The 26,274-nt window shown below is 47.9% G+C and overlaps 1 protein-coding gene across 2 annotated transcripts in view; it reads left to right on the top strand.

Moving 5' to 3' along the window:
• Window positions 1-3,074: 3,074 nt before the first annotated feature.
• The window catches only part of pard3ba (par-3 family cell polarity regulator beta a), a 96,944-nt gene continuing 73,744 nt past the window's right edge, over window positions 3,075-26,274 (top strand). The window contains exons 1-4 of one of the 2 annotated variants that reach the window (XM_076094944.1): window positions 3,075-3,515; window positions 7,852-7,950; window positions 20,307-20,481; window positions 24,662-24,768. In XM_076094944.1, the coding sequence (XP_075951059.1) occupies window positions 3,399-3,515; window positions 7,852-7,950; window positions 20,307-20,481; window positions 24,662-24,768 (498 nt within the window). In that variant the 5' untranslated portion in view covers window positions 3,075-3,398. Of the gene's footprint in view, window positions 3,516-7,848; window positions 7,951-20,306; window positions 20,482-24,661; window positions 24,769-26,274 lie in introns of both variants that reach the window. The other variant, XM_076094943.1, reaches the window with a different exon arrangement.

Here is a 26,274-nt window from a genome sequence, read left to right as displayed (position 1 = left end):
AAAAGACTCAAACGACAAAAGGCATGATTGACCACAGTATGCGACTTCATAACGGCGATTTAGCTCGAAGGCGACCGCCAACCTGAGCTTTTTACATTCTGACTGACAAAGTCCTGCTTTTGCATCACTTATTGCGCAACGACCACGACGGGGTCAAGGCGCGGTAAAGGGCCCGCCGCTCTAGTGACAGAGGAAGTGACATCGCAGTGCTCTCAAACAGCTCCTCCCCCCCCCCACCCCACCACGTGGGAACAGATGAAATCACGCTCTCACTGTGTCTTTGTGACAACGCTCGACACCTCATCGCCACGTTCCTTTTTTTAACGTGGCGCGGAGACACATGGAGGCCTCCGCCGCGTCGTGTTGTTTTCCTCTGACAGGAATGGGAGCTGTGCCGATAGGCAGGAGCCGCCTTGAGCAAACAGAGAAGCTTCTCCGTGCAGCAGTCCCACGCAGTACAGTGAGTGTGTGGTACTAGGTGTCTGTATTTTATTACATGTCTGTGGTAAAACACCCTAAACTCAAGGTTCACTTGCAAGCTTTTTTTTTTTTTTTTTTTTTTGGTGAAAACATCAAAACTTTCATCAAGAATATGATCAAAAGTTCTGGAAAAAGCTTTTAAGTGAACCTTGAGTTTTGAATATTGTTCCCAGGATCTAGAATAAACCAAGCTTACATTTTTTATATTTTTATGTTCTTTTTTTCCTGTAACCAATAATTCTTGTTTCTTTATTTTACCTTGCTTACTAACTCTAAGCTGCATTAGGAAAAATTTAGAGATGGAAAAAATGCATTATGGTTAATGGACATATGCTCTATGCACATGATGTGATACAACGAAAAAGTTGTCACGCTAATTGTCAATTTGAAGCATGAAAGAATACAGCTGAGATGAGACTTTGCATCGTCTGGACCAAGGAACAAACAACACAATGAAGAATTTAACACTAATGTAACTCTCTGCTGTCGCTATTAAATAAAGGCAAAATGCCCCAAAACATAATCTTGTGAAACGTGCATGGGTGCATAAAAAAAAAAAGGATTCCATTGAGAGTGCAGCATGTTCTTCAAACCCTGCAGAAGCACTCCATTAACAATCAGCGCTGAAATATCTTTGTTATTTTTTCGGTCTCTACACCTGCTGTTCCAAACATTTAGGTGCCGTTGACTGGAGCCACTTCAACTGATTTCTGGGTAATGAAGTCCTCAAAATGTCAATCAGCAATCTCCCATTGCCCATTTTAACCGAGAGGTGAGTAAATGAGAGACAATCTTTGGCACACACACAGCTGTGGCAGAGCCTTTCATTAACCAACAGTGTGAGTGTTGGACTTTGGATGGAGAACAGGACAAGAGCTTAAAGCACTAACATCACACGGCTTTATCTCTCGTTTAGCTCACAGGGATTAAATAATGTACGGAAACACACATGTTCCACCGCTGACTGAGTGCAGCCAAGTGACAACACCCACTGATGAGTCAGCATGCTGCCATAATCACACTGGGAGCATCATATACTCTCAGTGGCTCATGCCAACGCAGTGTTAAACCAGGTAGAGGATGAAAAATCATCTTAAAAAGCAGAGATTATCTCTCTCTCTCTCCTCTCCTCTCCTCTCCTCACCTTGTTTATTGGGGATGAGAGGAGTGAGATGAAACGAGAGGCAAAAGAGGCTGTCAGCCCTTCATTGTTCCGTTCCGTACATTTCGGGTGAATTACAGCGGCAGTGGAAATAATTGCTTGTCCCAATTATGAATCCATCTGCCGCCGGTGGCTTTTCTGATTTGACGGGGGAGGAAATTCCCGTGAGCAAAAACCAAACAATGCGCAGGAATAAGGCACGGGAGCGTGTCAGCGGCCATTAATATCCATAAAGGCAATTTCACAACACACCTAATGACATAAAATGACAGACAATAACAGGCAGGTAATTAGTATGCGTGTGAGTAGAGGTGTGTGTGTGTGAGTACAGGGGGATTAGAAGGAGTTCGGCATAACATAATTCTCTGCAAATGTGTACCTCATGGTCTCCCTGTATTATATGACTTCAGAGTAGTATGTAGTTATTTATATTATATTATGTGTATGTATTATATATTACAAATTATGACATTTAGGAAACCTGAATATGCATTCATAATGTTACTTGAGTTTTCTTTTTAAGTTGATTATATGCAGAATAAATGATTAAAAGTAAAGGTTCTCATTGTGGAGGAGAATGACCACTGTCATTGTTGGACTATCACATATTATTAATATTAGATCATTTTTACAGGTGGAGGAAATCAATGAGTCATAGGTTGATTACAGGCTGTGTGTGTAAAATGTTTATGTTTAAAGTAGCTCATAACAATACCTGGGAAATAAATGTAGTGGGGTGAAATGTACAATATCGGCCTCTGATTAAGTAAGATTATTATTTTAATTATTAGGTATTTAAGACCGGACTGGAATGATGACATGGTTTATTTATTGGTTTATTTGATAAGGGACAATGCACATTAATAAAAACATTTCTGTAAATGCGCCAAGTTAGCCAAGAGGCAGATGTTACAAAATAAAGCTAAAAACAGAATATAAGATTCAATTTAAAAGGTTATACAATATTGACGCTTTACAATGCGTGCACAAACAATGAAGAAAGTGAGAATATTAATATATATAGTATCATCATTCAGGAGACTCTTATACATTGGCAAGTACTAACAAGACATGCAACACAGAGGCTCTCAAAGTCAACACACACGAAGCAAATAAAATAAGGGATAACTCTGTTAAAATAGAAACATGGACTAAAGACAATATTATGCTGCAATTGGTGGCTTAGTATGTAGGGGGACAGGGAAAAAAACCCCATTCTGCTGCAGTTTGGCTGACTGCACTCTAATACATTACTTAATAAAAACTGCGTTATTGGATGATCATTGTCCAACACGCGTTTCTATTAAAAGCTTAAAACTACATCAAATATATAACACATATTTTGTATTATAAGTGTGGCGGGGCGTCAGTGGGAATGCAGTTTCCTGAAGTGCCAGTGTCGCTGTGATTTCTTCCGGGTTCCTCGCGCAGTTTTGTTTTGTTTGGGTGGATCCGAGCGGCGCTCAACGATGACAGAAAGTCACACTTCCGCGGCCGTAGCTCCTGTTTTTCTGCGATTTATATGACAACTTGGTTTAAATGAACGTGTTTCATACGCGCGTGTCGGCTCGGTAAAGGCGCACGAGGGACTTCACCGGGATTTCGACCTGAACTGAGACACCTGTTGCTCCGGTTTCGACGGCGGACAGGTGCCACTTTCCAGGGAGGAGCTCCGGGCTCGAGATACAACCGAAACTTGGATACATTTCTTTATTATTTTGCCCAAAACAACCAAACATTTGACTTGACAGCTGCTATGAAAGTCACGGTGACGTTCGGGGACACCGCGGTGGTGGTTCCCTGCAAAGCTGCGTGGACCGTCCGGGACTTGACCGACCAAGCCACGCGGAGATACCGCAGGATTTTGGACCAGGTAAACACCCCTTCAAACCGTCACCTACTCAACTTCCCTCGGGGCTTTTAACGTGGACAACACGTCCACGTTAATGTGCCCACAGGAGAGAAAAAAAGAGAGTTTTAATTCCACTCATCCTTCATGTTTCATAAGAGCAATAGCTCCCATAACCTGGCTGTGGTGTCACGTGACCAATGTGTGGTTGTGTTCATACCTTTAAAGCTAACGTTAGATACTAAGTCTTTTGGTTTACTGAACTTTTACAAGTACAAGTTTGACTGTTATTTAAGTTGTGTTGTCGTCTTATTGTGCTGGTGCAGATACCTGCTGTTTACATTTCATATAAATACAATGTTTGAGCTTTTTGATGGTCAACAATCCCACACTAAGGAAACCATCACAGGAGACCGCCAACATGCCTCAATAGACCAGAATGCAATGCAGCTGCGGAACACTTTGGATTATGAGTAAGGGGTGTGACGGGCACATGCTTTGTGCCTCCATGCAACATCTGGATGCACAAAGAAAAGGCATTCTGGGTAAATACACTGACCAATAACTAGTGTACGGTGCTGTTCTCCTGTGACGTGTGTTTTTTTGAATGTCCCACATGTACACAAAGATATAACCCCCCCTCCTTTCAAGCTTTCTGCAATCACTTGAGCATTAATCACTCTGTCGAACTGACCTTTTGTTAATCAGCCGCCGTGTATGTGCACGCTGTCCCGGCTTGATAGGGTGCCGATGTGAGTTTGGTCCCCCGTGTGGCCCTTCAGCTGTCTACCTGTACAATAGCTCTCTGTTTTTAAGCCCCGGTATCTCAGCGGGCAGGTGGGAGTTTACTGTCTGATGTCCTCAACGTGGACAGAGTCGGGGGCTGCGCGGTCGCGGACAGGAGGCTTTTGTCCCGTGAGTGATTGGGGATTAGGACTGGTGACAGGTCCGGGTCTTATCGGTTGGCTGGTCTCCACCACCACCACCGCCGCCGCCGATTCAGCCCGACCATGTGCTGGCTCGTGGAGATGCGAGAGGCCCGCGGAAGCGGGGATGGAAGGATGGAGCGGCTCGATGGATTACACACACACACACACACACACACACTCGCACTCACACATGGAGGAGCTCATCTTGCTCAGTGTCCACTGAGCTGTCACGTCTCTGCTTCACCGGCAGCCACAGGCATGGCCGCTCCGCCCGGCCATCCCTGTTGATGCTTGGCGAGAGCACACCAGCCCCCCCTGATTGCTTTTCACAGAGCATGTTAATTAGGAGCCGTTGCAGGACGCTGACTCAGCAGTCCTGAGTCGCCTCCTCCTAATAGAAGCGGCGAGAATGTGTGCCGGTGAACGGGGTTCTGCACTGTGCATTGCAGCAACGGCACGCAGACGTCGCTAATTAGCGGGTTATTCTGATCTAGTCCCGGGCGTGACTCCGCAGGCGTGCACAGCTGCTTTTCGTGCATCCGTTGTTGAGAAGATGTTGTCATGTTAACTGACAAACCCTCTAACGAGCTGCCTTCCGACTTGATACACAGTTGTAAAATCACGCTGCGCAAATGTGTATCGCGAATGTGACAAAAGATCTCATGTCGTTTTCGCACACTATTCCATCACTGCTGTTGTGTAAAGATTTGCACCCCGAGGTGTCACTGTAAGATTTATATGTAATAGTAGATATGTTTGATTAGTTCTGAGCTTCCATTTGCCATCCATACTAGTACACAATAAAGAAACACAAGGCCAGGTACTGTAGCCGTCTCTCCCCGTCTCATGGTCCTGCAGGTTTCTGTTTGGATTACTGCCCCCATACCAACTCTGTGCCGACACCTGACGGTGCACTAAAAGAGCTGGAAGCACTTTGCCCTCCTCCTCCTCCTCGTGTGTGTGAGCGAGAGGAGTAGTCCAGTGTGGGCCGGCATGTGTGCGTCACAACTCAGCTATGCAGAAGGCCTTTATTGTAACTGTTCAAACATCAGTGTGTCATCGCGCTTTCAGGCCCGGCTGGTTCTCGAATGTGTTCAGGGAGATTCGCTGCATTCCTCAAACTGTTGCAGCTCCGTATTCTAACTGTACATCGCGTTAAACTCTTCTTCCCCGAAGGAAAAATACTTCAAATAGCCGTATCGCTACAGAGCAGCATCCCGAGGCTAGCCGAGGGGCAGTGTGGGCGACTTTAAACTCGGGCATTCCAGACAGTGACACAATAAAGAGGCCTCAGTTCCAGAGACGTGAAAGCAGTAAAATACCTGGAAAAAAAACTGTTTTCACAACTCAAGAAGTGCTCTTAATTGTGTAATTTGCACTCTCACTCTTCTAACTGTCTCGGTAATTCTCCTCCGCTGGTGACTGACTGACTCCCGACTCCTTTTTGTTTTTCCATGTCACGGGAAGAGTTCAGGACACAAAGGGGAATTAGCAGGGACTTCAGAGGAGGCATTCATACATTTCGTACATTCATCACTAGGCAGTACGTTTTTCTGTCTGAGGAAAACGGACGCACAAGTACGCCACAGGTGATGCTAATTAACACTTAGGCACTGAGGCGCTCTGATCCACTGGTGCTAATTCAAAAATACAAAAATCCCACTAATACCTCTTATTTCATAAAGGTGTGTGTCTTAATGCTGGTGATGCGCAAACGAGCCAATGACCACGTTTCCCTCCTCTGCTGTGTGCTGTCACACACACACACAGACACACACACACACACTCACACATAATGGGAACAGTGTCGGTTAGAGGCAGAAGAATGCCGGCGGTCGTTCAGGTTGGACCGGTTTTTCTGGCGAGGTGTAAACGCTTCGCCCTGATGTCTTTGCTACGTCTGCGCTCCACCGGTTTCAATGTCCCCGTAGTAAACATGAACATAAAATCAATAAACACACCGTTTCTGATTTTAAATACGTTTGTTTTTTTAATATTCTGGTACAATGGTATAACTGATCGAATGAGCTATGAGCTAAAAGTTACTGTGGCTTCCCAGCATGCATTGCATTTGGTTGCCTTTATAAAAATGTGTCACACAAAAATTAACGATGACGATGCAGGTATCTACTCTCTTTGTAAGCCCCCCCCTCCTCAAACCTTTTTTTTTTTTTTTTACAGTGACAGGGACACTATCGCCGTTTGTGTTTGCCAACACGCCGTTGCATTGTGGGAAAACCGCACCGCGTTTGCATGCGAGTTGTAGACGTCTCAGCTGCGGCATGACGGGCACCTCTGAAAGAAAGGGAGGCTTCATTCCTGTGATTGAAATCCCAGCCTCTCCCGACCATTTGTTTTTAAGAGAATGGACTCGGCCCATTGTGCAAGGCAGACGCCCTCTCTTTTATTTTTTTTGCGCCCCAGTAATTCACATTCTGATGCAGCGGAGCAAGAAGGAGCCCATTCACGACGGGTCTCGGTGATGCAGCAGAAGCCACTCGCTGGGTCTCAGCCAAAGTCATTCCAGCCTTCCGCGGCTTATTGCCCATAGCTGGTAATTTAGCCCCTAATGTAGTCGTGTGTCGCTCTGGACAGATTGCTTATTGGTATGGGCAGCTCCTAATGGGCTATTTTCTACCGCACACATTGTTGGAAACGATAAAGGCTCCTCAAAGATTTCTTTTAGTAGAAATGTTGGAAAGAAAATAGCAACATTTGACCGATCCAGGAGGTCTGCGTTTCACTTATTTGTGTTCATATTTGATCATCTTTCCTCTCACAGAAAGGGGAAGATGCTATTGTTCGTGTACTTCTCTGTTGATTTTCGTCAACAGCCCACACAGATAACAGACAAAGGTCCATGTTCCCCATGACCGGTCGGAGCACACACCGGCTCGTGGTACTTCCTGCTCCGCGGTGGCGCGCTCACTCTGACCTCCGACCTCATGGCGACGGCGAAAGCGGCCCGGAATGTGGAAACATTTCCCATCCGCCACCACCCCTCCTCACTTTAACATTCCTCTGCACGAACTGTTCTCGCGTAATGTAGGTCATGTGCTGCTACTGTACCTGCCGAACAAACGGGGGAAGCCTGCTGCTGGGTCTGGACGTATGTGCGGCGGTTGCGTTGACTGGCTGTCAGCGTTGTGGCACATTTGTTGCTGTAAACAAAAGCATTCGTAGTGGAGCACAAATGGCAGAGAGGTATTTTTAGCATAAAACAGTGACTGAAATCTTCAAACATAGCTCTGTGAAACGTGTGTGTGTGTGTGTGTGTAGTGACACATGAAGGATTTATGTTTCTGGAACCTTTTGTGAGAATGTGTTTTTGTTATTTCTGTTAAAGTCTTAAAGTTAAAGTGATGGTAATTAAGCCTGTTCTTTTAATTCGTGCTCTGATGCTAATTTTTTGCTAACTTTGTGTCCAGCAGGAGGAGAGCGAAGTGAGGACCCACCACATGACGTACATCGATGGAGGGATCATGGACATGGACGACCTGCTGAGTGACCTCGTGGAAGACCGAGAGAAGGTGAGGGCCGAGGCGACGGACAGTTCTGGTGTTCACGCATCGGGGGTTCGTCGCCATTCCTCGTCGCAAGCGGTGTCTTGATTGCTCTTACCTGGCTCGAGGCGCGGCGAATTGCAGCAGAGAGTCCGTCGCTCTCAGCCGCGCTTAAGAGTCTACTAGCGGATTTATTTTGACTCCAGCCTGGCAGGATGACAGCAAGCCCAACAAACAAGGTATTTGTAAATCCAAACCTTGGTTCGCTTGTCACCGCTCGCTGGGAGTCTCAAACGACTCGGTACCAAATGTGACAAAAAACAGAAAAGAAACATCAACTCTGATTTGATTGCGTCGTACTTTGCTCCACACACAAGCTTATTCCCCCCCCCCCCCCCCCCCTCTTCCCTCTGGTTCTTCAGAAAAGCCAGTGATGGAGTGGTGACGTCGCCGTGTGATTTAGCTGTCATGTTTTGTTTTCACTGAGACGGATGAAGGGACATCATTTCAGATTTCAAAGTCCTCCGACTTACGTAACTTCACAGAATCGGGCTGAGCGGCCCGGTTTCTATAAAGAGCACACTTTCTTTTTTTAATTTTTATTCCTCTCGCTAATTTCCCATAATGCATTCCTAAAATGTGCTAATAAACTCCCATGAAATCCATATTCATAAGCCCCGGGGCCCAGACGGGAGATGAATTATCAACACTTAGTCAGCAAGAAGGCCAAAATGAAATGGAATATTCCCGCCGACCCTGCACCGCGCGCTAACAATGGCGTTTTAAGCTGCGTGAACAATAGAGCGCGCTCGTGCTTGGGAGTGTTTATGCACGTAGGACTGCAAGTTTGGCAAAATATTCTTTGCGGGGAGAAAAAGAAAAAGGGGGACGGAGCTAAATAATAGATGTGGGAATCTTCAACTGTGGGGAAGTTTGTCTTTTTGCAATCACAGAGAACAGAAGCTTCATTTTCCGGGATGATGGGATTATAATCATGAGATCTGTTTTATTTGTGCGTAAGAGGATGAGTCTGGCATGGAATTTAATGACTCCTCCTCCTCCTCCACCTAAAACCTGCTTTCTCTTCAGAGTGATGATGACGATGAAGTGTCACAGATCAAATCCTAATTTACCTAATTTACCTTTTTTGTTTCTTTGCTCTCTCACTCTCAGCTTTCACCCAATTCTCCAGATGCCTCCCTCCTCCCTCCTCTCCTCCCTCCTCCCTCCTCTCCTCCTCCTCCCCTCCCTCCTCCTCCCCCCCGCGGCTTTCATCCCGCTCCTCATTTCATCCTTTTGTTTTTCCCGCTGATGAAGAAGATAGCGGGCTGAGTAGGACGAGCGGGCGCACGTGGTCCTGGTAGCGTGCCAGTCATCCCGACTTATCTCCGGGCTTCCAAGCGGCGTCGGCTCTCTCAGATTAATGAGCCGTGCCTGGCGTTCTTGATTAGTCCGACTCCCGTTTTGTTTGTCTACGTTTTTATAACCTCGCCGCCAGATTCTATCTTTAGTGCTTCTCTTTTTCAGTTTTTTTTTGTTCTGTTATTGTGGCCGACGCTGTTTCCCCATCAATCATACAGGAGTGGTCCCATTGTGAGGGCCCTCCACCGCTCAGCGTGGGCCCTGTGTTAGCCGCGGATGCTAATGAGAGATAATGGCAAGCTATTTGTACGCCTAGTGGTTAGCTTAGCCCGCGAGTCCAGACCTCTTTATCTGGGCCAGCCCCCGACCATTACTCAACACACACACACACATCTGCTGTCTCCGCCGCCCGCGCCAAACCGCAGGCAGCCGCGTGGCGTAGCATGTTAGCATTATCGTCCACGGAAGGAGCGCCACTGGTGGTTGATGAGGGCGGAGATGAGGGGGCGGCTGTGATTTGATTACAGCTTCCCCCCCCTCCCCCCTCGCTCACACACACGCAACACGCTTCGTTCATTAGCACCCCCCCATCTCGAGACACACCGGCCACCAGCCTCCTCATGAATATTAATATCAATCTGATGAATGCGAAGAAGGCCACGGGGTGTTGGCTGAGGTGTGACTGCGTATACACAGACACAAAAGGCCTCAGTATGAAGAGAGCGGGTCACGGTTCAGTCAATTATACTATGAAGCGCTGCTCTACTTTGACCCTTTACTGTGTGTGTGTGTGTGTGTGTGTGTATGTGTGTGTGCGTGCGCCCCGCAGCTCTCAGAAGACAGTTGGAGGCATTGACCCGTCGATACCCCACTACTTTGTTAATGGTTTCGGAGAAGCCGGCGGACGTAACCCCTTTTTCGATCTCTTCCTCTTCTGTCACGCTGCGAGGTCAAACCGCTGTAGTTTAGAGGCTAGTTAACCTGCTTCATCCTCCGTCAGTGTGTGTTTTTTCACACACACATTTTGTCGTGGACTTGTATCAAGGTACTAGGAACCCTCAATGCGTTCCTAGTACCTTGATACATGCCATTGGCGGCCTTTTTGGGGATCCTGCATTAGCCGCGGCCTTTACTCCCATAAGTCTTGGTGGCACGCGGGAGCAGTCAGGCAGGCTGTCCAATGCCAGCGTGCCGTTAACATACAAGCTATACACCGGTTCTTAATCCTCCCTCCCATGTGTGTTCACCATTGACGTGGCTGCTGCTTCCTGTGTCCATTGGAGAGGTTTCGTGCAGCGCGGCCGCGACGCAAGTGAAACGCCGTCTAGATGGCGTTTGATGCGGAGGCCGTCTCTTCACGCCGTTTCCTCTACGTGCAGCGGAAATGTGAATGTCAAACATGTGCGAGTGTCCTCCCCCTTTGTCACGGCCGATCTCCTCTCGGAGCGGGGATTAAACTCAGGGAGCATAACGTCTCCTCATAAGTGGACTGTCAATCCTCATTCCACGTTGCTCCACACGGACCTTGTTGTCGATGGAGGGGAATAACACTTAAAAAAAAAAAGTCAACCTTCCATCCCAATTCAGCCAAACGAGAAATCTAATTTCATGGGAAATTTAATAGGGAAAAAAAAACCCCGGGAATGATTTCCTCCATCTCACTTTAATTAGCCCTTTTTTAATCACTGCATCCACGAAACCTCCCGTGCGGCCTCGGCTCGCCGTGAAATGGCGAGGGAGACCAGCGTCCCAGCTGGTCTCCCTCCGAAATGTCAACCGCTTGATCGCGGTGGGGCCATCTCCCATCATCCATCTCTTCTGCCGGCACGTCGCCGCGGAGGACGCGATGCCGGGAAGAAAAATGAGTCGGCCTCACGGAGACGCGTTGTGATATTTAAAGTAGGTCTGCGAGCATCTTTCACATCCTATACAGAGAAGAAAAGACGCCTCTTTGAATAAAATCTTCCATATTTACTTCAAATTTCTTTCTTTTCTTTAAATTACAGTCAAGCAAATACTTCCCCTTCTACATAACAGTCGTTCACATCCATATATGGGCACCCATCCTTGTGTAGCCCAGTCTTTAGCTTCAGATCACGTCGGGCGACTTGCCTGAAGTCGTTCATCACACGTCAGATGTCAGCCCCTCTGACAGGCGACAATAAAGCATTACTTAAAACCGCGCTACAAAAGTTTCGTGAATGGGAGCGTGATTGCGAGGCGCAGACGTGCTGATTAGCCTTTTGACGCCTCCGTGACATCGCGCTCCCTCACCTCCGCCGTTTGATTGGCACCCGAATAGTCTTCCGCAACTCCGCGCCCTGTCTGAATGGCCAAGTGATGAGCGGGGGGGGGAAGGGGGGAGCGTGAGGTTCAAGAGCGCTGATTGGAAAATGTCATCGCGGGGCAAGTTTATTTCTATAGCAGGTTTCGTACACAAAGGCGATTCACGTAAAAGGACATGAGAAAAGGAAGGGGGGGGAAACAGGCTCAGTGCAGAACATAAAGGTTAAATGGTTAAATGCTGCTTCTCCTTGTTAGGAGCTGAGAGGGATCATGTGCTAAAACGCAGCCAGAGACGTATCTCCCGAATGTCCTTCTAATCGTGATCCATACGTCCTCACCCGTGTCTGTCTGGCACATTTTAATATTAATCAGAAGTCTTGCGTGGACTCGGGAACATGCCCGGTGTGTAAAATGAACCGGTCATTAAGTTCCTTCTGTCGTCTGCTTGATTGATTGTTATTCTAGCAAAATGTATTTCTTAAGGTTGCTGTCGCCGTTGAAGCCCGGAGGCTCCAGACATGCAGGGGTTTGATTGTCTGAAGCTGTCGCTCGGTTATTCTCATTATATGAAGTCATATTTCTAAATAGTGTTTGTCCATTTAGCAGGCTGTCTGATGACAATTCATTCTTTCTAAAATTGCAGAACAACCTCAGTGGTTCCCGTGAGTCTGGTGGATTTCGAGTCTCTGCCACGAAGACTTGAAGCAGGAAGTTTGTTGTCTGTGTAGCGCGACCTTCATAAAGACTTGTTGAGCTGTCGAGTTAGACGGAGGGGAGAGGAGTTCCCGTTGCTTTGTCCTTTATCGTGTGTTTATTATGCGCTCTCTCGAACGTCAATTATACATTCATATATTCAAATCTCCAGTAAACATCCGGTATATTGAATGAAGTCAGATTATCTCTGTTGCCTGCAGATCAGATCGGATCAGACCGGAGCGGTTGACTGTTTTTTTGCCCGGCGGGACTCGGCCACTCGAGCTGATTTCATATCATATCTCATCAGCCTTGACCTTGATTCAACACCCCATTCCCCCCACCCACCACCACCACCACCACCACCACCACCACCACCATCTGAGCACCACAGCAGCTCTTCATCTGATTATATTCAATTAACAAAACCCTGTTTGATTGTAATCACGACGCGGGGACTCTGGGAAGGCTTTAAGGAGAGCGAGCTCTCTCCGTGCCCGTCTGCTTTCCATTTAACTTTTCTCTTCAAAGTTTCACTTTATTGGAACTTTTAATTCCCGCAGACGAGCCGTCGCCCCACCTTTTTTTTTGACTTTGAATGATGGCACCTCTCCAAAGTCATTTGTCAGCTCGCTGAAGCAAAAGGCCCGGGATTCAGTTTCGGATAAGGCCCCATTTCTGCCCCCCCCCCCCCCCCTCACGCCCCCTCAGATCTTGTCCTATTTGGTGTTCCTCCTTCTTGTTAATCACACGGACTCCATGTCGCCCTCCGCGTCGCCATCACTCCACCCATTAGCTCCTAATGGAGTGAGACGGTGTCAGGCTGCAACCTGACCCGCCTGGCCTGCTTGGGTCCGGCGGGATGGGGGGGGGGGTCCCGGAAAACATGAAGGACATCAGAAAAACAGCCACGTCGAGCTCTGTTCGTCCTCAGTATTAGCTTCATCAGTTAGCTTGGCAGCCTGCAGAGGAGCTAATGGTCTATTATAGATCAACTTGTTTACAGCAAATCTACTCTCTGACCTCACCAGCCTCACGCCATCTGTTTTCCTGGATGAGATTGCCCCAGACTCGTGTGAGTGTGTGTGTGTGTGTGTGTTTCCCCTCCGCTCACCGAGTCACTCCAACTGCTAATAACTCAAATCAGCAGAAAGTCACACTCCTGTGTGTGTGTGTAGTAGTGTGCACTTCCACCGCAGCTAGAGGATAAATGCTGGTGATACTGAATCCAACTCATTTAGGTCGAGTATTTAATGATTTCTGGCGCAATTACACAGCTGAAGCTGCATCTGCGTCTGCTGTGTCGCACTCACTGTTGTTGATGTTCTTCTTCTTTTTTTTGTTCTGCCTCTCGGCCCCATCACCGAGCTGATTGGGTTAATGAATGGAGCTCCGTGCACCGTAATGTGTCTGAATAGGCCACTTGAATTATTAGCCGGGGCAACGCTGGACGTGGGAGGGGCTTGTGGAAAGGAGGTTAGTTTTCAACATCACAGATTATGATGATCGCATATCTCAAACTGTTTGTTTTCGTCCGCCCTACTCCAAAATATCCTCTCCACAATATTAAACCAATGTTGTCAAATACATTAAATGAGGATAGAATGAAATAGGCAATGAGATGTTTAACGTTTGCACGTTTGGAGAAATAAAAAAGGAAAGCTTTACTACACTAGAAATACGTACGGTACAAAACCCGACTGATATAGAAAAAAAAGACAGAAACGTGACGATGATTGAACTCCTAATGAAGCTCCTACACACTGTTGTTATTAATACGCCGATTCCTTTCCATTGAAGATCAGCGGTACGCGCTCATTTGATGTTGCCGGGAAGGTGAGCGAGCAGCCTCGTCACCCTCACACCAGCTGATGGATGGTGCTGTCGGGTGCTGTTTTGTACTTTTTTCGCGGCTCGCAGACACGAACCAGCAGCGCGAATCCCACTTTTCCACTCCGGGCTTTGATGTTGAGTCAATAACTATCTAATAAGGCGTGTTGGAAGGAACACGCGGGATGATGGGTGCAGGAGAAATCTCCGGGTGAGGCTTTCTTTTCTCTCTCTCTTCTCCCAAACACCTCCAGGCTGGGAGGGATGCTGGCTCTCCATGGCAACGGCAGGTACCGAGTGTCAGTAACGTATAGTTCACACACATATATATATATATATATATATGTAGAGTATATATATATTTCAGCCGTGGAGGAGAGCAGAATGGTTACCCCTAAAGAAGAACTATGAAAGCTTTTAGGTCATCGTGGATACAGCGGAAAAACTGGTAAATTATTGATGATTGGATGAATTATAATAATGAAAAACATCCTTAAGGTCACTTCAAAGCTCCGTAAAGGAAAAGGAGGACGAGAGAAAGAGGTGACGTATGGTACGAAAGTCTAATGTCAAGGGAGGAGGGAGGAGGAGGGAGGAGGGAGGAGGGAGGGGCAGCCTGTGGAGGAGAGAGCCACAGGTGAGAGGGCAAAAGCCTCGCAGCTCAGAGTTAATCACTCCTTCTATTTCTCTGTCAGATCCCGGGAGGGAGGGAGGAGGAGGAGGGAGCAGCTGGCCCTGCGAAGGCCACAGGGAGAAGAAAGCTGATTATTAGACTCTGACTTTCGGGGGGTGAGAGAGCTGGAACACGTTATTCGCCCCCGTGTTCGTATATGTACACGGGAATGTGCACCGTTTTAGTGCACGTTTATGACAAAACGGGGTCACGAGTGTTTCCCGCGTGCCGAGGGAGCGCAGCGTATTCAGATCAGGACCGGCGTAACCACCGCTGATGTGTTTGGCGCCGCGGGGGGAGTGATGAACGAGCCGCTTGGATATTTGTGTTGCCGGCCTGAGAAATACGAGGCCTGGAGCTCCTCTGGCACCCACATCCCTCACTCCATCCCTCCTCTCCCCCTCAGCCTCTCGGGTATGAGTGATTTATGAAGAGTTTACCCTCTCCCTTTATGAGTGTGCATAAATAATAATGTGGCCTTTCACCGCAGTGCCTCAGCTGGTGTGTGTGTTTACGCCCGTGCGTGCTCTCGGCTGGTGCACACATGCTCCATCACTGTGGCTGATGCGACAGATGTGAGTGTGTGTGTGGACGGAGAGAGAGAGAGAGAGAGAGAGAGAGGGAGGGAATGATAACTCAAACCTTTTCTGTGCCATAAAGAAGCTTTTTGGCGGTGTGCCTGAACAATCAGCTGTTAGCTCTGCAAACTTTTTTTCCTCCCAAACCTTCGCTTTAGTTTAATCTTTGTGTGTGTGTGTGTGTGTGTGTGTGTGAGTGAGAATGTGTGGCCAACTGCAAAACAACTTTTCCCTTCTTTTTTTTTTTTTTTTTTGCCAAAACTTGTTTAATTTCAAACCTGAGCTGTCAATAATTAATCATAGATCACAATCTTCAAGGTGGAAAAATCTATTTGGATTTGCACTCAAATATTTTGTCGAATCAGCGCGGATCACTTATTCGACAAAGTACATCGCCACACAGCTGGATTGTAAGCTGCGGCTTTGCCGTGAGAAGAGATTCCTGCATTTGATATAATCTTCAGTATGAGAAAACAAATAAAAACTGTGTGTTTGCTAAAAATCCATTTTTTTCTTGGTCAGACCGGATAGATTTTGGTAATTCCCAGGAAGCAGCAGGATCCAGATTTCCAGCATGCGTCCCTAATGTGGACACGTGTTACATATAGTTTAAATTATATCGCCAAGTCCTGATATAATAACCACGTGCCTATAATAATAAAACTAACATTTGCACTTGGCCTGTAGCCTACATATGTCCCTTCAAATGGAAAGAAGGAAACATTTAGAGGCTCGAGCGGTGATTTCTCTGTATGTGATTCATTATAGACGAGTTGGATTGTGCGTCTGTTTGTGCGCTTCAGCTCGTGAGTGGCTGTGTGTGTGTGTGTGTTCCTGAGAGGTAATACTCCACATCTGCTAGTGCGCCGTATAGATTCAGGCTGAAAGAGAAGCAGGATTAGCTCTCACCAATTTTCTACTTGTTTAACTCACACAGGCCACACATTCCTCTGTTGGCCCCGCACAGCGCCCTGGAAACACGTGTGTTTAGCCCTTGGACATGGATTCCTTACTAAAGGAGGACTCTCCTCTAAATCCCTTCCTACAGATGTTCGTTGGGGTCTCCAGCCAGCAGCAACAACACCGCACAAGAGTATCACGAATTACAATTAACCGCTTTGCCTTGTTGCAAATCGATTGGCGTTTTCTCACGTGCCGCCATGCATATCAAGAGCTGAAATTTCCCGCTCGGTGAGGGTGAGGCGCTTCCTTCCCTTTTTACCTGCGCACCCGTCAATATTCATCCCGCTTTACGAACCACGGAGAAGCCCGTTCTCTCCGCTTCTTATCCGCTCTCTGTTCATCTGACTGGCGCACAAGGAGGGGACGTTTTCCCCCAACTTTCCGGTCTCTTTCGCACCTGGAAAGAAAAATACAAACACCAGGTGCACGGATGCTTGGGAGCCGTACAGTACGGAGAAAGTGTTTGCTTCTGTGCACGGTGTAAAGTGCAGTTTAAATCCTTTTGTGCGAACGCGATGCGTTCAGGAAAGCGTTGGGTAGTGAAGTCGAGGCACTGAGAGTGGGAGGTTTATTCTCTGTGATTTCGATTTTTAGCACTTGAAAAAGCAGGTGTCTAAAACAGGTCTTTGTAAACTTGTACTTTAGGAAAGAAAGTGTGTGTGGAAGAGGCTCTGTGTGTGTGTGTGTGTGTGTGTGTGTGTGTGTGTGTGTGTGTGTGTGTGTGTGAGAGATGATTGGGTTACCGCACTCGCTGTCAGGACGCCACACGCTCCTTCTGAATTATGCATCCCTCGTTCAAAGAAAGAATGAAGAATAGCGCGAGAGGGAGAAAACAGGGGAGAGAGGAGGAGGAGGGGGGGGGCAAGTCATAAGATAAATGACAACAGCACAAAAGCAGAGCATCTCAATAGACTGGTACCACACACACACACACACACACACACACACACACACAGCAGTGCTAGACAGCGATGAGAGTGGAGAAGAAAAATGGGTTGATTAGTACCAGCAGATGAAATAGGGAAGTGTGTATGTTTGTTTGTTATGTGTGTGTGTGTGTGATGCTGATGCTTATGTAAAGACCAGAGGCTGGAGTGGTACCAGCATGCAGTGGTGTTCCACTAAAGCAAGGTGGCACTGTTCATCCTCTCACCGGGAAAAGTCTGTGTCTGACAAACATTTGTGTGTATTTTTTTAAAATAATGGCATTATACAGTGCGTGATTACATATATGCGTGATTACGTGTGTGTGTGTGTCCACGCTGAACACGCACCCCCCACAGTGTATCTTATACGGGACGTGCCGCATTTGGCTAATTAATTCTCCGCAAAGTGCTTCAATTATTAAAGACGCTCAAGTGTTCCGTCTGTGAGTCAACATGTAAACACCGTCGTCGTTTCACAAGAAAAAAAATAAAATAATGAAACAGTCGATGTCCACTTACCGGCTTTTTCACACTTCCAACCACACGGCGGAGTTTGCTCAGCGGCCATGGAGTTGTTAGCGGGAGTGTCCCCTTAAGAATTAGCTGAACATCTGGAACAATATCCCAGCATCAACCAGGGACTACTTTATCTCGATCATAGTAGTTTTGAATCCGTCCCTTCAGTCCTCTGAAGGTGAAACAAAGAAGAAATTCACACGACATCAATGCAAAACGACTTCTATCTTGAAAAAGAGCACCGGTTAATCACAGTGAAGCCACATAATAATTTGCCACAGTATCATAGGACGTGTGTGTGTGTGTGTGTGCGTGCATTTGTGTGCCGCAGGCCTCATACATTCTAACATTTTATAACACTGCTCGAGGCAGTGTGAATGCACAAAGACACAGGGTTTATCTCTCTTCACGCATGTTATGTATATGGCTTTCATGTATGTCATGATAATCGCTGTGGCTCTGCACACACACACACACACACACACACACAGACACAGAGTCTGGTCACGTTGCATACACTCGCCGCATCGTGATTTACACAAGATCATAACACGACGATATTAAGGGTTCAGCCGTGTGTGTGTGTGTGTGTGTGTGTGTGTGTGATATGGAAATGAGACAAAAGGGGTCACATTATTCAGCAGTAGTTGACATGCAGGCTCCCCAGGTCCATATCAATACCCCCCCCCCCTCCCTCCCACGGACACAGAAGGAAAAATAAGGCGATTTGTTTCTTAGAATACTAATGGCAGTCAGGAGGGACGCAGAGTAAACACTCTGTGAGCCATTCAAGGTGTTTTTTTACATTTTTATTTGTTATCTTCGTCCCGCGGCTCCACAAGAGCGTGTTGGTGTTTTTGAAGGACTGGATTTCTTTTAAATAATAATAATAATAATAATAATAAAGAAGCTTTTCCCACCTAAGATTCCTCTGGTGCTTAGTAGTATTTCACAACAATCATGATTATTCAGGCTGATAGCACAAAAGCACAAAAACACTTGCGCGTATAGATTTAGTTTTAAATGTCCTTAAGTGACGCCGGCACGTTGTTGCTCACCCCGAGTTCCAACCAATACGTGACTCATTTTGTTTGATTGAGTGATGAGTGGAAGCAGCAGGGCGGCCTTCGTCGGCTCCGCTCCCCGCCGGCGTCGGCCGTGAAAAAAGAAGAAGAAAAAAACAACTCCCGGAAAGCAAATCATCATCAGCGCTCCGCACATTAAAAGAAGTCATTGTGCCAAAACGAATAAATAGTTTTGGAGTGCAGCTCGTCGCTTTGTTTGTGTGTTTGTGTGTGTGTGTGTTTGTGTGTGTGTGTGCGAGACTTCGTCTTTGATTGATGCTGTCAGCGAGTTGGGAGAGAAAGAGACGGGAGGCCCTGGGGAGGGCGGGAGATAAGGGGAGAGAAAGAGGGAGTCGGATAAAGAGGAGAGAAAGAGCTCAAGAAGCATCCATCAAGCGGCCAATCAGATTGTTTTTCCTGGCGTTCGGTCTTTTCTTTTTCTCTCTCTCGTCTCTGCATCTGCCAGCCCCTCAGTTCCTCATCTTTTCCTTCCACACACACACACACACACACACACACACACACACACACACACACACACACACAAACGTAGAAGTCGAATCTCCTTTGCGTGGCGTCGACCAGGTGTCGCGAGGATATTGAATCACGGGAGGTTGAGGTGAGAGGCGATGGATGATACATATTTCGCCGCCTCCTTCGTGCTTATTGTTTACACACTCTTAAATACACACACACACACACACACACACACACACACACACACAGCCTCTCCGCGCTCCCATCGTCGTTAATTGACGTGCTCCACTCGTCTGTTGTTTTATTTCCGTCCCTCGTTCCATCGCGGTTATTGCTTTTCATTAAGTGGTCATTTCCTTCACCAGGCGCTGTCTAATGAGAGCGTCACGCCGCCACGCGCCCATTTATCAAGCCGCGATGGCACGGCCTCGCCGCCGACCCACACACACACACACACACACACACGTTCCCCCTTTCGATCTATCTGCCATCATGTCCCTGTCTCAATTAGGATTGTTTGTCGTTCCTCTGCCCTCCATCCCCTGTTCACCCCCTTCCCGCCGCCTCGCCGTGGCAGCCGCGTCATTGTGTTTGACAGCTTCTCATTCTCGCGTCGGATCTCATTTGCCTGCTAATTCCGCACGCGCACACACCTCGCCGCGTGCGCGAACCTCCTCCGGAACCGGCCTCTGCTGCTGGTCAGATTTTCAGAAAGTTATTGCGTCGCCGAAGTGGCAGATCTGAATCCAGCTCTGTTTCCTTGCCTCCCACACACAAACACACACACACACACACACATAATTGGCAGGACGAAGCAGGCTGCATCCCCGCTGTTGGCAAGATAAATCACAATGAAAGCCTCTCTGTGATCATGGCACAGCGGAGACGCTATATAACCTGGCGGTGTGTTTCCAGCTCGTTCACACGCCAGGCTGTCACGCTCCTCCTGAGGAGAGTTTGAACATCTCATAATATTTCCAGCCACAGTTTTGACTCTTCTGCGTGTCTCTTCCAGCTCGTGGCGGTGTTTGACGTCCGGCGCGGGAGGACGGAGAGCCCCGGGGAGACCATGTCCAACGGCTACTCCAGCGCCACGCCGAGCCCCGAGCCCCTCCGCTACTTCTCCCACCTGCATCCCCAGCAGCCAATCGGAGGGGAGATCGAAGTCAACGAGGCCGTCCTCAAAGCCAGTATGTCACATCTGTTCTGGGCGATATCGAACACTCTGTACCGTACAGCAGGCGTTCTAGTTTTAGTTTCTGCAGAAATCTCGACGACTGACGAGCTAAAGCGACGACCAATCAACACGTTTTCTTGCGCTTGTGAGAAAATGTATCGTGTTGAGACAGCGGGAGACGTGTGAGTATGTGTGTGAGAGAGAGAAAAGTCAGAAAGTACATCTCTGGAACAGCTGTAAGCTGAACCTGCTGCGTAAAGAGAGAGGTATTTATTTATTTATTTATTATGCCTGCAACTTGATTTGCGTGTGAGAACAGATGCAGCGTTGACGCGGCGCTCTCTCCCCCGCCGTCCCCACTCGTCGTTCTCGACATAGCCGGCTCTCGTTTTTCACACGCCGCTCAGCCGGAGAGACGGAGATGAGACCGAACTGAGCGCTACTCAACAACGACATGACAAACATGATCTCTATAAGAGCCCCGCTGCTTCCTCTTCATGTTGTCGTCATTTTATAGCATGACCCTCACGACCACACTTTATTGGAAGCCTCCTGTACAACACTGCACAGCCAATCGCCTTCTCTCTCTTTGTCTGCAAAGGTCCTGCAGGGAAAGAAAAAAAAGCTAGGGTCAGATAAAGACCGTAGAAAAACACCTCTGAGGTTCTCGGGGTCACTTCCACTAGTACAAGGTAAGTGGGAATGACGGCGTATGTGCACGTGTTAAACAGGAATGACAGATTTGCGTTATAAGATACTGCTCCAGTGGGAAACATCATCACAAGACTAGTCAGCCAGGAGCCTCAGGGAGCCTCTGGGGGGAATGTGTGCTGCAGTCATTCTGGCTATAGACACATTTCACTGTAAATAATCTAGATTTCAGTCCGGATCCTGTTTCTATTCCACCGTCATGTTTTAAATGACAGGAGGAGATAAAGGATTAAAAAGAGCCCGACAGACAGGGGGGGGTCTGTCTAATCGCTGGGTCGCTCCCCTTTCATTTTCCTCCCTCCATCTGTGGCAGTGAGCCTCCACCATACACACACCTGCCCCTCCGCCATCCCTCGCCCTCTGCCCCGTTTATCGGCCCCCTCTCTCCGGCCCCCCCCGTCCAGACGTTTCTCGCCTACTCTACTATTCAGCTTCAACCACCTGCCAATGCCGCTTCCCACCCCCTCTAGCCCCCCATCCGATACCTTCTCCGTCCCGCCCCGGCTCCCAGCTCTAACTAGATTAGCACTGTAGCCAGTTAGCATGCCCAGGGTCCAGCAGAGCGTGAATGGAATAATTCCAGCCCCCCCCCCCCCCCACCCCGTCCTGTCTTCAACCCAGTGGGACCTCTTCCTAACCCCGCCCCCCAAAACCCTGACTAACTTAGTTATGATGTGACCCTGTGACGCCCCTCATAGAGAGCCAGACTCATGCAATGAGGCAGCTTTTGTCTTTTCGGACATGCACGCGCACACACAATGTGACAAAAGAACCCCGGCGTCCATCAAACAACCACAACCGGTCGCCTCTTCCACCGCTGGGAAGAACTTCTTTTTTCTTTCCAGTATGTAAACTCTTTAACTGGGTTATCATATTTAAATGAAGGTAAACATTAGAGCTAACATCACCTGATAGCTGTATTACTGGCATTGTCAGGACATTAACCCATCCGTCAGCAAATCAACTGCTCGGAAGAATTGGGCCACTGCAAACAAACGTGGATGCTTTAATCACGCTTATCACCGTAATCCGATTACGGCCCAATAACCTGGTTGTGGTGCGCATGTAATCGCAGCGAGTGGCGGCGGACGGGGCGAGGCGCGAGTCGGTAATCAGTCGGGCATCAAAGTGTTTGTGTGTCGGGTCGGACCGCTTGTTTGAACGGGGCGATTGGACTTCACACCGCCCCGGTGGGATGATTAGACCTGCATTGATCCGCTGCTACACACACACACACACACACACACACACTTCTAGGAAAAGAGTCCTTATCGCATCATCCCATGAGCAGCCTGAGCCGTGCTGCTCCATCGATTGGGAGAGAAGCAAGACCACCCTGGCCTTTGGCATGACGACACACACACATACACACACACTCATGCAGACAAGTATATATAAACACAGAAGCCGCTTGTAATAAATGCACATAGTAGACACACACACCATGCACGCATCCTCGCACATGCATACTCAAAGGCACACACACACACATACACACACACTCTGATTACCATGTGTTCCTAGACACACACACACGTACACGCTCACAGTCACACGCGGTCAGAAAGAAACATGATGCCTCTTTGTTTTCATCCCGGCCCCGGTGGTGAACTGCACAACTTTTCACAGAACTGAGAGCAAGAGGAAATTCTTAAAATAAAACCTCAGCGTTCCCAGAATTGCGCAACAGTCGCAGATGGAGAGTCGGAGGCGGATAAACAGACGCGGGCCTCTTCAGGGTCTCTCCAATTACACCGGTGTCAATGGAAAGGCGAGGGGAGGGCCATCACTCGTGGGTGTTTTTCGGTGTGTTTTACAGTTTTGTTTCTCCGGCCTTGAAGCGCTCGCTGGGATGAGCCCGGTGGGTGACGTCGTATTTAAAGTGGCAGGGCACCTCGTGGTTTTGGGCTGTGCAGCCGGCATCAAATTTTCCAACCTAAAATACACCCAAAGTTATGGGGCTTCCACCTCCTCTCCGCCCTTTCGGCAGGAGTCAGAAAATGTCTGTGATCTTAAAATAAACAGAGAACTGTGCTCACGATGCGCAAAGGGAGCGATGTTGAGCTGCACATGCTGCTTTAAGAGCAAGTCTCTCAACATAACTTCCTTCGATTTATTTAATTTTATTCTATATTTATCGACTCTGGAGCCTATTTCCGCCGTCCCAGTCACCTTTAATTAGCAATGGCTCTGAGCCAATCTTGTTTACAACCGCCTAAACAGAGGCTGACCTAAGCGAGTTAAAACTGTCACTCTCGTCAATATCCGACCCTCCGCGACACCGCTTGACCCTCCAGAGTTCAGCGCAGGTCAGAGGTCAAAGCCAGTGGCCCTCGGGTTCCTTCACACGGCGGCCGGTGAAGGAACTCCACAGCATCCTAAGAGAGGACTCAAACACACGGCTCATTTAATAACGTTGTAAAAGCACCTGCAGTGTTTGACCTATTTTCTTTTTAGATGCACACAAGTACAATAGATAATCAGATGGAGGAACGCCTGTTTGATGTATTTCGTGTATTTCTCTGCTGTCGTTTGATGCCTGCACGGAGAAGATACCTTTATTTCCCCCGCATGTTATTGTGTTAAATCAAAGCATGTTTCCCAATCGCAAAACGAAACGCATTGTTCTCTATGTAGTTTCTGCTTTTCCAAATCAGATGAGACCACGTTGTGTCGATTTTTCGAGGACAACCAGAAGAAGACTTGATGAAGAGAAATGCACATTTTGGTGCTTTTTGAGACCGTTTGAGTGAGAGGGCGTGGCACACGGGCAGACGTGGGGTGAGACTGGGAGACTAGTCCGGCAGAGAATCAACGGATAATTTATGCCAGTTAATAAAAACGATTAGTCCGACAAACCTGAACACATGTGGACGTTGTTTGTGTGTGTGTGTGTGTGTGTGTGTGTGTGTCGCGGGTCCTCGGAATGAGCATTTTTCATCTGTCTACAATCACATACCACACACCCTACTCCCTCCCCTCCTCTGCTCTCTCTATTCCGACCACGTTGGACCAGGACCCTGTCACTGACCCTCCAAAGAGAGATTGATTACAGGAAAGCAGAGAATTTTGTTTGCCGTCCCCTTTTTTTCTGTGTGTCGAGGTTTTCTCCCTCCCCCCCCCCCCCTTCCCTTTTTGTTTATCTCACACTCTGCCCTGTCTTTATTTTCTCTTCTGTTGAGTTAAATTTGAAAACACCCTGCCACGTACATCCACAAATAAGTCTGCTCCCGTCGGGGTGGATATTAAAAGCATGAGAAAGCACAAAGGTCCAAATTAGGATTCTTTTGAATAGTTTTAGTGTGAATACATTTTTCTTTTTCCCCCCCGATGCTCATCTCAATGAGATGCAGGCCAGCTGCTCGGTACGAAAGTTTCCAAAAGATGGAAGTAAAAACTGCTCCCTTCTCCTCTCACCTCCTTCCCTCCTTCCCTCCTTCCCTCATCCCTCCGTGTCTCTAACTGTGTCCGTCTCCACGCAGACACACCTCTGTTGGTGAGGAGCAGCAGCGACTCGGCCTTGCCCCCGACCCGCGAGATCAGAGCCACGCCTTCGCCCGACGACCGCGGCAGCGGCTCTCCTGATCCGGTAAGCATGGTGTGCGCTGGTGGATGAATTCCACTGTGTTATTCAAAGGGGTTTCTATTTTTAAACAGGAAAAGAACAGAGTAAGAGTAAAAAGAAATGGACAAAACGAAACAAGCCGATACGATATGAAAAATGTAGAAAATACAGTAAATAAATAACGTGGAGAGATGAACATATCGCACTCCCCATTACTTCAGTGGTGTGTGACGACGGAGCAAACCCACTGAATACTCCTCTTGTGGTCCACGCCCCCCGGGCTGCACTTTGAAAAGGGTCGGCTTTGCAAAGTGCAGCCATTAAGGAGGAGGACTCCGTGTGCTGCCTTTGCTTGTCACGATGGCGGCTGTGTGAGGTCACCGTGGTACACACGTGTGTGTGTGTGTGTGTGTGTGTGTGTGTGTGTGTCAGGTAGAGAGAGGGAGTCCTGTTGTTGTCCCCCCTCCCTCCTCCCCCTCCCCCCCGCTGCGTTCCACACAGCGGTGACGAAGCACAACCCGGGCATCAGCGGGGCGGCGACTAAACGGGATGACCAAGCCCATATTTCAGGCTTCATACCTTTTCAAAACGAACCATAAACAACAGGCTCATTACAGATGAGATAAAACATCCTCGCACCGACATCTCGCCTCATTCAAACCCAGCAGATGCTGCTGTGTCACTGTTCTGTCTCTTTACAGCGTTTTTAAAGGCATTTCTGCTTTATTACGCGGTGAATGACGACACATATGAGACCTATTAGCACGGCGTTTAACATCCGAGACAAAGAGGTGACCAGATAGTATTTCAACCATGTTAATTAATGAGGATGATTTAAAAGTGTTCCACATACACACACACAGAGGAGAGCGGGGAACACTAGTCGCCTTGCAGTGCGCGTGCACGTGTGAAAGGCTGGGAGGCCGTCACAGCTCCTGGACACATTGAGTCCTGTGCCTGATGGACTCCCATAGATCAATACACTCATCCACTGTACCGCTCCTCTGCGAACCTCCCCCTTCACTTTATCTTACTCACACACACTTACAACTAACACACACACTTGTGTCCCGTTTTTGTCTTGAAATCTAGATACGGTGTAATTAAGGCTGATAAAAATGCGCCCTGCCCCCTTTTAATAGATTTTACCGGCTGCCGTGGTAAAAGGCCAAGGTTGGCCCACTTCTCTTTACGGCTTTGGTCCACGCACACACGCCGCTCTAAGTCTGTATCAGAAGAGCTAATGAAACCGGCAAAAAAAAAAAGGCTGAGCGTTGCTAAACACGCAGCCGGCCCTTTAATTGACTCCCTGCCACGTTCGAAGCTAACAAACGAGACGTTGTAATGTTACCTCGCTGACAGAATTCTACCGCTCCTCTTTCCTCCATCACACTCTTATTTTTTTTAAAGTAATCCTCGCTATGTTCCTTCACTCCCTCGCTCTGCCACCCGCAAGTTTTGGCTGATTCTCCACACCCGGGTGGTGCGGTGATGCAATGTGTGTTAACACAGCAGAGAGTCCAACTACAC

Source organism: Anarhichas minor, unplaced genomic scaffold (genome assembly GCF_050575085.1).
Source record: "Anarhichas minor isolate MPS153535 unplaced genomic scaffold, ASM5057508v1 ptg000018l, whole genome shotgun sequence".
Taxonomy (NCBI): domain Eukaryota; kingdom Metazoa; phylum Chordata; class Actinopteri; order Perciformes; family Anarhichadidae; genus Anarhichas; species Anarhichas minor.
This window is presented reverse-complemented; position numbering and strand designations above follow the sequence as displayed.